This window comes from Aythya marila, assembly GCF_965140915.1.
Source record: "Aythya marila genome assembly, chromosome: Z".
NCBI lineage: Eukaryota > Metazoa > Chordata > Aves > Anseriformes > Anatidae > Aythya > Aythya marila.
In genome coordinates, this window is record NC_139080.1 from 62,787,727 (window position 1) to 62,800,602 (window position 12,876).

General features: G+C 36.4%; 1 protein-coding gene across 2 annotated transcripts in view; it reads left to right on the forward strand.

Annotated features, from left to right (window-relative positions):
* Positions 1–12,876, forward strand: part of YTHDC2 (YTH N6-methyladenosine RNA binding protein C2) — a 31,957-nt gene that overhangs the window by 18,626 nt on the left and 455 nt on the right. The window contains exons 18-29 of one of the 2 annotated variants that reach the window (XM_082783883.1): positions 1,011–1,116; positions 1,234–1,353; positions 1,659–1,931; positions 2,417–2,543; positions 3,039–3,244; positions 3,784–3,979; positions 6,862–6,971; positions 7,522–7,814; positions 8,248–8,422; positions 9,455–9,658; positions 10,430–10,542; positions 12,279–12,447. In XM_082783883.1, coding sequence (XP_082640009.1) covers positions 1,011–1,116; positions 1,234–1,353; positions 1,659–1,931; positions 2,417–2,543; positions 3,039–3,244; positions 3,784–3,979; positions 6,862–6,971; positions 7,522–7,814; positions 8,248–8,422; positions 9,455–9,658; positions 10,430–10,542; positions 12,279–12,306 — 1,951 coding nt within the window. In that variant the 3' untranslated portion in view covers positions 12,307–12,447. Of the gene's footprint in view, positions 1–1,010; positions 1,117–1,233; positions 1,354–1,658; positions 1,932–2,416; positions 2,544–3,038; positions 3,245–3,783; positions 3,980–6,861; positions 6,972–7,521; positions 7,815–8,247; positions 8,423–9,454; positions 9,659–10,429; positions 10,543–12,278; positions 12,462–12,876 lie in introns of those variants that run through there. The other variant, XM_082783882.1, reaches the window with a different exon arrangement.

The window sequence follows — 12,876 nt, forward strand, 5'->3', positions numbered from 1 at the left end:
TGAAGGGGAGCCACACTGGGTAACATTACTAGGTTAGTCCAGTATAAAGTTTGACTATGGCCAGTAAGTCTCTGAAGAAAAGTAACGGTCAGCATGTAGTTCCTTGGAGTAACTTCCCCAAGTCCTAGAAAAATGTGACTTAGGAATTTCCCAGAACTTACAATAGGCTTGTTTTTTGATTTTTTTTTTTTTTTTCCCCCCCATGAAACTGTTCACTACCAGCACCCACTGTATCCTGTTAGGTATTTCACAACTTACCTATATTATCTCTGGGCAAAGGGCTGCCTACCAGTTTTTGCTTGATGCCCCTTCATCCCTATGTTAGAAGAGACATTGAACAGTGATTTCTTACTTACTTTTTCCAAACTATTTCTGACTTTACAGGACTGTCATTCTTGTCGACACTGGGTGACGGCTAAGTGTAGCAACAAATACCAGTGTTTGCTGCTATAATATTGGCATTAGCTTTCAGGAATCTTAGTGTGCATGTAAGAATTTGCTTTCTTTGTCCCCTCATTTTTAAGTAGTTTGGTCTTGGTTCTACCTTTTACTCCTGGAAAAACTTCCAGCTCTTGGGGGTTGTAAGGAGGTTTAAGAGAAGAAGAAATGAAGTTTGCCACTTATATTCTTTATAGCTAAAACAGTAATATTTGGATTGATCTTAGATTAGTATAAAAACAAAACAAAACCACAACAACAACAAAACCACAAACAACAACAAAAACCAACACTCATCACTTTGTTTAGGCCTTGTTTTTGTCTCCCCAAGTCTTTCAATGTTGGCATAAAATTATATTAACAAATTTCCATACTCAAAAATAGTCTACTTTCTGAAAGACTCTCACTTTATATGTGAGAATTAGGATTAACAGAATTATCTTTTTATTAGAACTGCTTCTACAGACAATTCCTGTTCTAAGTTTGTGTTGTTTATGGATGTGTGTGATTTTTGTGATTTATTTTTTTTTAAAGATGTAATTATTAACAACTTCCCATATTTTATTTTCAAGGGCTGGGCGCTGTCGGCCTGGAGTCTGCTTCCGTCTCTTCAGCAGGCTCAGATTTCAGAATATGTTGGAATTTCAGACTCCAGAACTTCTACGAATGCCACTTCAGGTGCTTGTTCAGTTTTAATTTATAACTTTAAAACACGTATTATCAAACTATACTACCAATTACAAGAGTTGGTTTCATACAATCTAAATTTTCTTTTTTTATGTTTCTAACTTGTAGGAGCTTTGTTTACACACAAAACTGCTGGCTCCAATTAATTGTCCAATTGTTGACTTCCTTATGAAAGCTCCTGATCCTCCACCGGCTTTAATTGTGAGAAATGCTGTGCAAATGCTTAAGGTCAGCAGAAGTATAGATTTAGATGGAATTGTGTTTGTTTCTATGTTTGTGGTGTAGCAGTATATCTTACTGAGTTTCATGTTTACTGTGGTTTTGTTTCTGTTTTTGTATGTGTGGATGGATGTTTTAATATTGAAGGAAAAGAATGCTTAAATTCATCTCAAACTTCACACGGAGTTTGACTTGTATTCTTAGTATTTGTAACAAGTCTAGTTAATGTCCTGTATGCACCTTCTTTCTGCTTTTATTGGAAATTAATTTTGTCTGCTTCCCCTTTCACCCTCTGTTTTTTTCTCTTCAAACAGACAATAGATGCTATGGATCCTTGGGAAGACCTCACTGAACTTGGTTATCATCTTGCTGAATTACCAGTAGAGCCACACCTTGGTAAAATGGTGCTGTGTGCTGTTGTTTTGAAGTGCCTGGATCCCATTCTTACTATTGCTTGTACTCTTGCATATCGAGACCCTTTTGTCCTACCTACACTGGCCTCTCAGAAGCGTGCAGCCTTGCTGTGCAGAAAACGTTTAACTGCAGGAACGTTTAGTGACCATATGGCACTTCTCAGGGCTTTCCAGGTATTATTTCTTCTTCAGAAAGAACACTAATCACCATAGATCATGTACTGAAGTAAATAATGTGCCTATAAAGTTGAATGTAGAGTGATAGATTGTGAGTAAGTAGTTAGATAATAAACTTCTTAATTTTTTTTTTTTGCCTAGTGGCTGTCCTGATTGTTAAACTCACTAATAACTTCGTGAGGAAACATTTTCAGCTTTTTAATTTATATTTTTAATCTGTCTAAATTCTAATGGTTCTAACAAAATGAGACTTCCTGTTATTGTAACAGGATATAAAATAACTTGGAGATACCCAATTATCTAAATTAACTTACCTACTAAATTCTCTTTACATTAACTAGAAAAAAAAATCTGATTTGATGCATTTCAGTTTGAGAATTGTTTTGTCTTTGTTTTTCTATGTAAATGTACTTGAAAAGTAATTTTTTTTGTTGTTTTTAGCTAACCAAATCTAAAGGCAAATGTAAAAATACTCTTTACAGGCATGGCAGAAGGCACGAAGTGATGGCTGGGAGAGAACCTTCTGTGAAAAGAACTTTCTTTCTCAGGCCACCATGGAAATCATCATAGGAATGAGAACACAATTGCTTGGTCAGCTTAGAGCTTCAGGTGAGTAGCTCAGAATTTTTTTTAATGCAGCCTCTGACTCCAAAATAGAGTAAATGCATATGGATTATAACAAGAATAACATTCACAGGTGTCCTTTGCTAATTTGAAACAGACCAGTATACATCCATTCTGGTCATGGTGGAGATACCAGAGAGAGGAGGTGTTGCTGAAAAACAGAAGCAGATGCTAATCTTACTGAAAGTACTCTTGTAGTTCTGCATTATGCTGGCTTTCACATGAAATATGACTTTCATATGAGAGATGTTTTCTTGAATTTGTATGTTATGTTAATTTATTTCTGTATTAGATGTCTCTGTGCTTTAAGAACTAATTGCTTTTTGAGTTAGTACAAAGCACCTTATCAAGAAGGATTTTGGTCGAATAGTTTCTGCTTGGTGCTGTTAAGTTTGGCAGTGTGAAAAATGCAGCAAGAAAAATGCAGTGAGAAACAAAACTATGAATGTGTGTATTACATCTGTCTTCTTCCTCGTTCAGGTTTTGTCAGAGCCCGAGGAGGAGCTGATATCAGAGATGTTAACACTAACTCTGAAAACTGGGCTGTAGTTAAAGCTGCATTGGTGGCTGGGATGTATCCCAATCTAGTACATGTGGACAGGGGAAACCTGGTTTTGACAGGACCAAAAGAGAAGAAAGTGCGTTTTCATCCTACCTCTGTTCTTAACCAGACTCAGTATAAAAAGGTAAAATCCCTTATACTCTTTTGTCAAGTACAGATTCAAAGATATTCTATCAAATTTATGAAAGTTTTAGAAATGTCCTTTCATAGCTGTACTTTTAAAAGTAGCATGCGTGTGCCAGTTAGTAGACACTAGAATTTTAGGAAATATTTTTCCTGCTTGTTGATGAAACAAAGAATTAGAGTTGGTTCAGTTTTACAATATTTCATCCAAAATTAATTCAGAAGGAATAATCCTTCTAGGTGGAACAAGACAATATGAAAAAAAAAGACTAAAGCCCTAGTTATGAACTCGTGTAAAAGACAGTGATCTCTGCTCATAGTAGTAAGCAGTTCTGCTCTGAAACTTGAGTTTTTAGATGCTTGAAGCAAAATATTTGGCTTTAAAGGTGGATGTTCTTTCTAAGTAAAATTGAATTTCGTGTGTGTGTATATCTGTTTGTATTTTTACATATATATATATCTATCAAATGAGAAATGTTAAAACTTATTTCAATTACAAACAGAGGGTAAAACAGCCTAGTCTTGATTGCTTCTGTGCAGATTCCACCAGCGAATGGGCAAGCTGCAGCTGTTCAGGCACTCCCCACAGACTGGCTTATATATGATGAAATGACAAGAGCTCACAGGATAGCAAATATCAGATGTTGTTCAGTTGTAACGTCTGTCACTGTGGCACTCTTCTGTGGACCAGCTAGGTTACCACGTAACGCTTTGCAGGAGCCTTCATCTCTTCGAGGTATATCGGATTTCAGATTTGTAATGTTTCAATTTAATACATATTAGAATGTGATATGGAAGGCTCATTTCACAAGGGTATTTAGTACATGTATTGGCTAATTCTTTAAGCTACAGAGCTGTGGTTCCTATAGCTGTTCCAGAATAGCTTACTGGCTCTGTAAATAATGGCTTAGTTATGCACAAGAAATGTTCTAGCTTAATGTTCTTCTTCTAAAAAAAAACAAAAACAAAACAAACGTTTATGAAGTGCTACATTTTGATTTCATTAAATGCAACTTTTTACTGTTGGTATAATAAGTAATGAAAAAATAGAAGATAAGGAACTTCATTCTTCATTGTACTGTCAGAAATGATCACCATCCCTACCTTGTATTCTAATATTCTGCTATACATAAGGATTATGAAATTTGTTGCAGAGATTGTGATCTACATTCTTAATCTACAGTAAGAGCTATTCTCTGTAAAGAGTTGTTTTTTTTAGCAGCTGTTAATTGATCATGCTAGGAAAACTCCAGTTCCATGTTATACCTACGTTCCATCAACAGCCATCATTCCTGAAAAATTACTTTATCAAGTATTGTTTTCTTTTTCCCTATGTTTATAATGTGAGCCATAGCTGGGTGATTTGGATACTGTCTGTGCATTAAGGCAGAAGTTTCAGGCTTCCCTGGCATAAGGCAATTGAAGAATAACAGAGGTTCCCTTCTCCTCTTACTGTTTTATCTGTTTGTGAAAACATACCATACAAAATACCTGTGTCCTTACAGGACAGAACCAGAAAAAGGTGTTAACCAGAAAAAGGGGTTGTGAGCAAAGGAATTGTTGAAGTCCCAGAAAGTATTTGAATAAGTACTTGTATTTTATACTAATCTAAGAGCACTTCAGCATCTTATTGTGTTAGGAGAAGTAGAGAACTAGATTTATAGAAGATTGTCACAAGCCTTCAAATATTAGAGAACTTAAATGAGGGAGAAAAGGCTATACCACTGAATGTTGTCTGGACTGAAATGACCTTATTTTAAAGTTGAGGAAATCCCTTCTGACTTACAACTTGATGAATAAGATTATAATTCTGTTTTAACTAATTTGTAATAGCAGAATTTATAATTAATTCTAAACTACTTTCAGTTTTGCAGTTCTTGAAATTAAAAAGAAGGGTAGATTCTGTAGAATATAACTTGAGAATCTGCCAAAAAATCTCTGAAATAAATTTAGAAGAAACACTGAGGGTAGGTCAGAATGACTACTGTCTCCTTGAGGCATGAACTATCCTAATCAGGATAGGTGTTTTTACGACAGTAACTGGGTGACTGTAGACCTGGTATAGTATGGAATTAACCTCTCTGTAAACACTAGGATAATGGACACAGCCAAACAGAGATTCTCATTTAGTATATCCTACTTTTTCCCTAAATCAAGTTGTATAACAAGCTTTAAAAGTGACTGAAAGCTGCTCTGAACTACATCTGTAGTACTTCAACATAGATTTGTAGGAGTTGCTAGCAGTTCCTTTGCTATTTGCTCCTCAAGGTCCCCCTACAGTACTTAAAGTCTAGGTGGCAAGGCCAATCGTAGAAGTCTGGTCACTCTGAAGGCAGGACCAACACGAGGCTTATCCTTAAGGTGATGTTAAGCATTTTTTGACTGGAACAAAATTGTATGAGGTGTTGGGAAAGGCTGTAATTTCCACAGAGGGTGCTTTGATGTGCTAGTACTTAGTTTGAAGATAGGTGTCAAATTTTCAGAATAACTTAGAACTTTTTACGTAATATTTCTAGAGCAACCAGTAGCAACTTTTATATTTTCTCCCCAAGGAAGATGCAACCAATATTACATCACTTAAATTAATGTATATGAATATTAATGGTTCATATCCATAAATTATACTCACATAGTTCTGAAGAATCACAAATTATAGTTAGTAATGAAATAAAAAATGCAACTAATATTATGAAATGTGTAATGGCAGTATTAGTACTGAAAAGTATAGTATATACGTTTTTTCTCCTACAGATCACTTTCTCTGACAGTGTAAACCAGATTATTCAAACTCAAACAATTTAGAAACTATTGGTATGGCAAAATATATATGGCTTCTAGCTGAAACATGCATTTTAAACATTATCAATTTTATTCTACTGATAACTTTTAAAAACAATTGGCTATCCTAGTAGCTAGAAGTAATTGGGAATACAAAGAAGTTTCATTATTTTTTTTTTTTTTAAATTTAAGTGGAATGCTGTAGGGATAGAAGCAGAAATAATCTGTCCTGCTGTCTGTTCTCTATAAATACTAGTTTGAATCAAAATAAGAGTTTGTTAGAAGTTTTCTTGTCTTGCTCTTTAACTGTTACCTGTTTTTTTTTTTTTTATTTAAAAAAAAGATATTTATCCTGATTGAACTGCAATGTTTTTCCCCAAGGAATAATAATAATTCGTAATATCTATATAACTATTTTTTTTATTTGGGTCTTTAATCTGCTGTTTCACTAGAAAGTAATGCATAGAGTGATGTGCAGTTTTGCAAACAGCTTCCAGCAAAGGTTTGTGTGGTAACCATTATCAACATCAACGAATCATTATGTGGGTTGAGTCAAATTATGTCAATACAGCTGCTTATATAGCAGGACCCTCAGCAGGTCTGGATGCTGGAGTTCTGCTACTGAAACAAAAGTAGCCCAACAGACTTGTTACGGCGATGTATTTGCATGAAATGAGTGATCATAAAATGTTTCTTTGAAAAGTAGGTGAAATAGTATCAAGTGGAGTAAAACTTAGAAGGAAGGTAGGTTTATTTCAGGTAATACAATAGTGAGTATTTTTTGTAAGTAGAAAATATATAAGGTACATTAACATTCCTATATACATATATTTAATCCAGGGAATGGGGTATCCAATGAGAACAGTGATAGTGAGCTGGAGGATGAAGCAAATTCTAATTCAGCGTTACTGAAGCTAGATGAATGGCTTCATCTCAAACTGGACTCTGAGGTAAGTAATGTGTAGAGAAGCTCTGGCTGTTTTAGGAAGCAGAGTTGTTTATGAAACACTGAGTAATCAGATCCAACAATAATGCTGTCTCTTGTAGAGATGTTCAAAACTTTGATAACATGGAAGTTGGATTAGAGTCTTCTAAGCTCAGTTAACCTCCTTTGAGCTAAAGTTTGCATAAGAAAGTGATGTCCCCTAGAACTAAGCTCTTCTCCCTCTTATATGAAGCATGCATACATTCAGACTGGGTGGAGAGAAAAGGCATAAAGCATTTCATGACTTAAAGTGAAAAATAAGTCCTGTAAGTTTACTGTATAATAACTTGAATTTGGTGCAGAGCTAGTTGAAATAAAAGGTTCTAATAATGACCTTAAAGCACTTAGCAGCTTTCTTTAAATGTTTGTTTTTCTCCGGCTTCCCCTACAGTTTAGTCTTGCCCTTTGGCTTGGACTCTACTTGTTCTAGAATGCCAGATGCTGACTAATAAGTCTGAATGTACTTGTCTGATTTAACTTTCGTTAGTCTTTAACAGAATTGAAATTCATTGCAGGTTGCTTGTTTGCTGTTGCAACTCAGACAGAAGTGGCATAGCTTATTTCTGCGTCGTATGCGAGCTCCTTCTAAACCGTGGTCTCAAATTGATGAAACGATAATAAAAGCAATCATAACTGTTTTAAGTACTGAAGAACAGGCTGCAGGTTTGCAGCAGCCTTCAGGAATTGGTCAGAGGCCAAGGCCTATGTCTTCTGAAGAACTTCCTTTAGCATCTGCATGGAGGTCAACCAGCAGTAGAAATAGCTCGGCAGAAACTGAATTGCCTGATGACTCCTCTAATGCTGAAAAGTAAGCTATTGAGATCTTCTAGAGAACATAAGCAATATTTTTTTTAATCTGTAAAAGCATCACTTGAATTTCTGCTAGTCACATAAAGGAAGAAAAAAATGGCAGTATAGATGGAAGAACTGGCACTTTCCTGTAGTATACTGTAGCTGATTTCACTGGTAAGTATTTGGTATGTATGCATGCTGTTTGAGAGGACATTCAGGAATGTCGTTCATGAACTGTGTTCTCTGGGAAGAAGTATCAGAAGAGAAGGTTTGACCCTAGCATGCAAAACAAATGCATAAATATATATATTAATTATTATTAAAGTGTTTGATATTGTTTGGAATTACAGTAATTGCATATTCATGGAAAACACTGATATGTACATGTAAATTTTTCTGTATCAAACTCTTGTATCTTAAAACATCCTGTACCTTCCTTTACTTTTTAGAATTTTAATGAAATCTATGCCTCCAGTGTTCCAGCCAAAGAAATACAACAAAAAAACTACTTCGCACTCCAAACGAACATCAGATGACAGGTCAGATCAATCATCAGCGAGGTCTACAGACAGTAGTAGCTATCCTAGCCCATGTGCTAGTCCTTCTTCAACAACATCTGGAAAGGTAGAGTTCTCATAAATTATCCCCCTCTGGTACCAGCAGAACTTCAAAAATAAATTCCCCGATACTTTTCAACAACATTGTAGAACTTAGATTTTCATTTTTTAACAGCTGTGTAACATTAACTTTTAGAACCTAAAACCTAGACTAAATATCCTCATTATGCTAGTTTAGTAAGCAAAAAATGTTCTTCTTTGTACAGTGCTGAGTTAAAAGCTATCCAAAATATAAAAGCTGAAGTAAAGCTATCTAAATAAAAATGATTTTTTAAAAACTACATATAATAGGCAGATAAGGTGTTCTCATTTCTACTCTGAATTACTGTTTATAATACAGATCTGAAAGAATTAGTACACTTTTGAATTTGCTTCTTGTGTTTTCGCACCTCTGTTTTCATAATAGCATATGCTGAGATACTGATTCTCTTTTTTTTTTGTGTTACCTGCCTTACTTATCTAATGACAATTATTTTAACAAAGCATGCATTTTTATTGAAGTCACTGGTGTAATTCTCCCTGTGTACTTAATAAGCCAAAGTAATATTAAACCAATAACTAAGAAGAAAACCTGCTGTTCCCATAGGCAGTGACTTATTGGAAGATTTAATAATTTGTCTTAGGTCTTTCAATTTTTAAATTCAGCCAGTGTAAAAGAGTGTTTCCTGAAGGCAGAATTACAAGTAGTGTACTTAAAGTTAATTCTTCTAGACTGCAGGTTAGTTTCACCTGAAGATGTGTCAAACTTCAAAGAAGTTTATTTAATCACTGGACAATTTAGGCATATTCTGCCATACTTGATTGCTTTTCCTCATGAGTGATTGCTTTGGAAAATGCTTCAAAAATGTAAAAAACAGACCTGAAATTCATTTAAAAAACAACCCAGGCAGAACCACCACAGAAGTTCTGTTCTTCTAGCAGAATATGGGAATGGAGGGCAGGAATGCAGTTGAAAGTTTTATCTTCATGTACTAAAATGCTTTAAAAGTAAAACCATAGAACCTGACTTACTTTGTTAATTTAAATTTATTTTTTCCAGGCTTCCCAATCTCCTTCACCAAGATCAAATATGCCAGTTAGGTACTTCATAATGAAAAGTAGCAACTTGCAAAACCTTGATATTTCTCAGCAGAAAGGTATATGGTCTACAATGCCAAACAATGAACGAAAACTAAATAGAGCTTTCTGGGACAGCAGCATGGTTTACTTAATATTTTCTGTTCAAGGATCTGGACACTTTCAGGTGAGTCTGTAGTTAATGCTAAATGTTAGCTCTGATTGATGGTTTAGTAGATGAATACGTTTGGTGCAGAGGTTTTTGCTTCAAAAAGGACTTCTGACCTTTTACTTAGAATAAAAAAGACTTTTCAGGTAACTCAACCTTTTGCTCAAAGGCTAGTAGTGAATTGCCTTCAAACATCTGTCAGAATGCTTACGGCCTACATTAATCTGTTAAAAGCAGACACACACACAAAAAAAAGGCAAGGGCTTGCTACCTTTTTCTTTGCATGCCAAAACTAACACTGTAAATGTTAGTAAATGGCTAAGCAGCTAAAATCCAATGGCAGCTTTCTAAATTTAGGAAACTCATAGATGTCTCTGACTAACTTGAATAATAGCTGTTTTGCTTGAACAGTATTTTCTAAAATCTGTGAGGGGGGGAAGTCATACTATGATACTTGCAGAGCTTTGTCTTGACTTGTCAAATGTTTAGGTCAGAGGGTGTGATCAGTGTGACCTATGTAAAATGTACTATAATGCTTTACTTTAAAAATTCTAGCTTAGCAAGATATTCGTCATCAAAAGTTGTCCAATTTGAAGTTAAAGATCTGACCTGGTGGCACAAAGTTGCATGTTTACTGTTGTAGAGGAGGGTGAACTCAGTTGTTATGGGTAAAGGAAGTTTATCTTTTTTATATAAATCTACTTATAAGTCAGCTAAATGTAAAAACATAATGACCTAGTCAAAATACATCTGTATTGATAATACCATGTGATAATTTGGCAAATGCAGATGTGCTACTGGAAAGAAATTTTTGGCATGCCGGTTGGTTACGAAAATGGTCTGTTGTACTGGGGCTCTTGGAGAAGGAAACAGGCTAGGAAATACATGCTGAAATCTGGAGTGTGAGTAGTTGATGTTGCCTTGCCCTCCAGTTTTGACAATACAATGAATGTTCATGAAAATGTGAGACTTCCATTACTATTACTGTTCTCTTGCACCAAGTCTGTCTTTGCTTTCCACTTCTTTTTTTTAAACCTCCATTCCTTCTATTAATTTCCATTTAAGTTTGTCTTGAGCTATCTAGGACTGTGGTGGTTTAACACCAGTAGACAGACAAGCTCCACCATACTGCTCTCTCATTCCCCCTCCTCAAAAAGACAAGGAGAAATTATGGTGGAAAAAGAGCTCATGGACTGACATAAGGATAGGAGCTCATTTGCCAGTTACCATCATAGGCAAAACAGACAGCCTAAGGGAGATTCATGTAATTTGTTGCTTCCTAATAACAGACTAGAACAGCTTGAACTAAAAGCACGATCCCTTCAACCCCATCTATCCTATTGTCTCTTCTCCTGAAGCAGAGCAGGCAAATGACAAATGGAGGTTGTGGTCAGTTCTTAGGCCCGGGGGCTCTCCATGGGCGCCACAGCCTCCTCCAGGCCACATCCACCTGCTCCACCGGGGGCTCCTCCACCCATGGGGGGGCTGCAGCGTGGAGATCTGCTCCACGTGGGACCCATGGGCTGCAGGGGGACAGCCTGCTCCACCAGGGGCCTCTCCCTGCACAGGCTGCAGGGGAACTGCTGCTGCCTGCCTGCAGCACCTCCTGCTCTCCTGCTGCACTCACATGGGGTCTGCAGGGATGTTTTACTCCTTGCTCTCCCAGCTGTTGTTCCATAGCATTTTTTCCCCTTTCTTACCTCTGCTCTCCCAGAGGCCCACCCAGCATCACTCCCTGGCTCAGCTCTGGCCAGCAGCAGGTCCCTTTTGGAGCAGCTGGAGCTGGCTCTGCTCTGACATGAGGTAGCTGCTGGGCTCTGCTCACAGAGGTCACCCCTGCAGTCTCCCAGCTGTTACCAAAACCTTGGCATGTTAAGTCCAATACAGCGTCTTAAAGCAGTAGTGTGTGCTGGGAACTCAGGAGTCCAAGAAGAGCAGTGCCCTATATATGTCATAGCTGACACAAATTTGCCTGAATGATTGCATTAGGAGCGCTTGTAATTTTTTTTTCTTTTTTTGGGGGGGGAGGGGCTCGTAGGAGGCAAGTAGGGGTGGCCTGCTTAAAGAACTGAGAAGAAATTTTGGGTTTAGAATTTCTCTAATTTCCTATCTGTATACTTGTCTTTCTGGAATTTCTTTCCAATTTTTTGAATAAGAAAACCAAACACACTGTGACTTCTTTCTTTGATGAACAGCTATGTTAAAATTTCACATAGAGTCAGTAGAACAGAGGGAATGAGAATGAAGGAATATATTTTCTGTAAGAAATACCTACAGCTAGCAAATAATAACTGACTGTTTTGTAGTAGAACACTCATCTTGATCCCTTACACTTAAATGCTTTTACAACATACTTTAAACTTTGTAAAAAGTTTAGAGCCTTTTAGCGGTAGTCATGAGTGATTGAGAGGCGTTCTCAATGGTCAAATTCTAGAAGGCATATTTGAAAAGGAAAAAATGAAAGATACTTTTAATTTCCAGATGTAAACTTTTTTAAATATCCAGCTTCTTGGGAGAGAGTGAGAATCACTCAAAGTAATTTGAAAGTTTAGTCTCCAGTCCAATCATTACTTAATTCCAAAGCAAATAGATCTAATCTAACTGTGTTTTTCCTTTCACATTTCAATTCTTGCTCCAGGGATTTGCCAGAATGTCTTCTGAGATAGGGAGTGAAAAAAGTCAAGACTGGGGATCTGCCGGTTTAGGAGGTATATTTAAGGTGGAGTGGATCCGAAAAGAAAGCATTCCTTTTCAGTTTGCACACCATTTGCTCAACCCTTGGAATGACAATAAGAAAGTACAAATAAGCAGAGATGGCCAGGTAATATTACTGTCTCATAGCATCTCCATTACTTGATGGAACTATGTTGGTTTTATTTTTACTTCCTTTAGGCTTGACATCTATCAGCTGTCTTGATGTATTTGTTAATCTGAATCACAGTTCATTGAGGCACTCTGCATATTCCGCTAATGCGGTACTGTTGAACTAATGGAAGCTTTGTTGTGGAACAAGAGAAAGTTCATGTGGTAGAAGAAGCATTACTTGGCAGAATTTTGCACTACACCTTTGAAGTAATAGGTCAAGTTGTAGAAACTGACTCGTTGCTTTAATATGTATTGTATTTATGCTTTCAACAAAACTATATACTTCACGTGGAAAGTCTTCTGTAGAAGTACATTATTCCTTCATACTCCAAATTTACTAGTTACAGAAACTAAATTGTCAGATATAAATT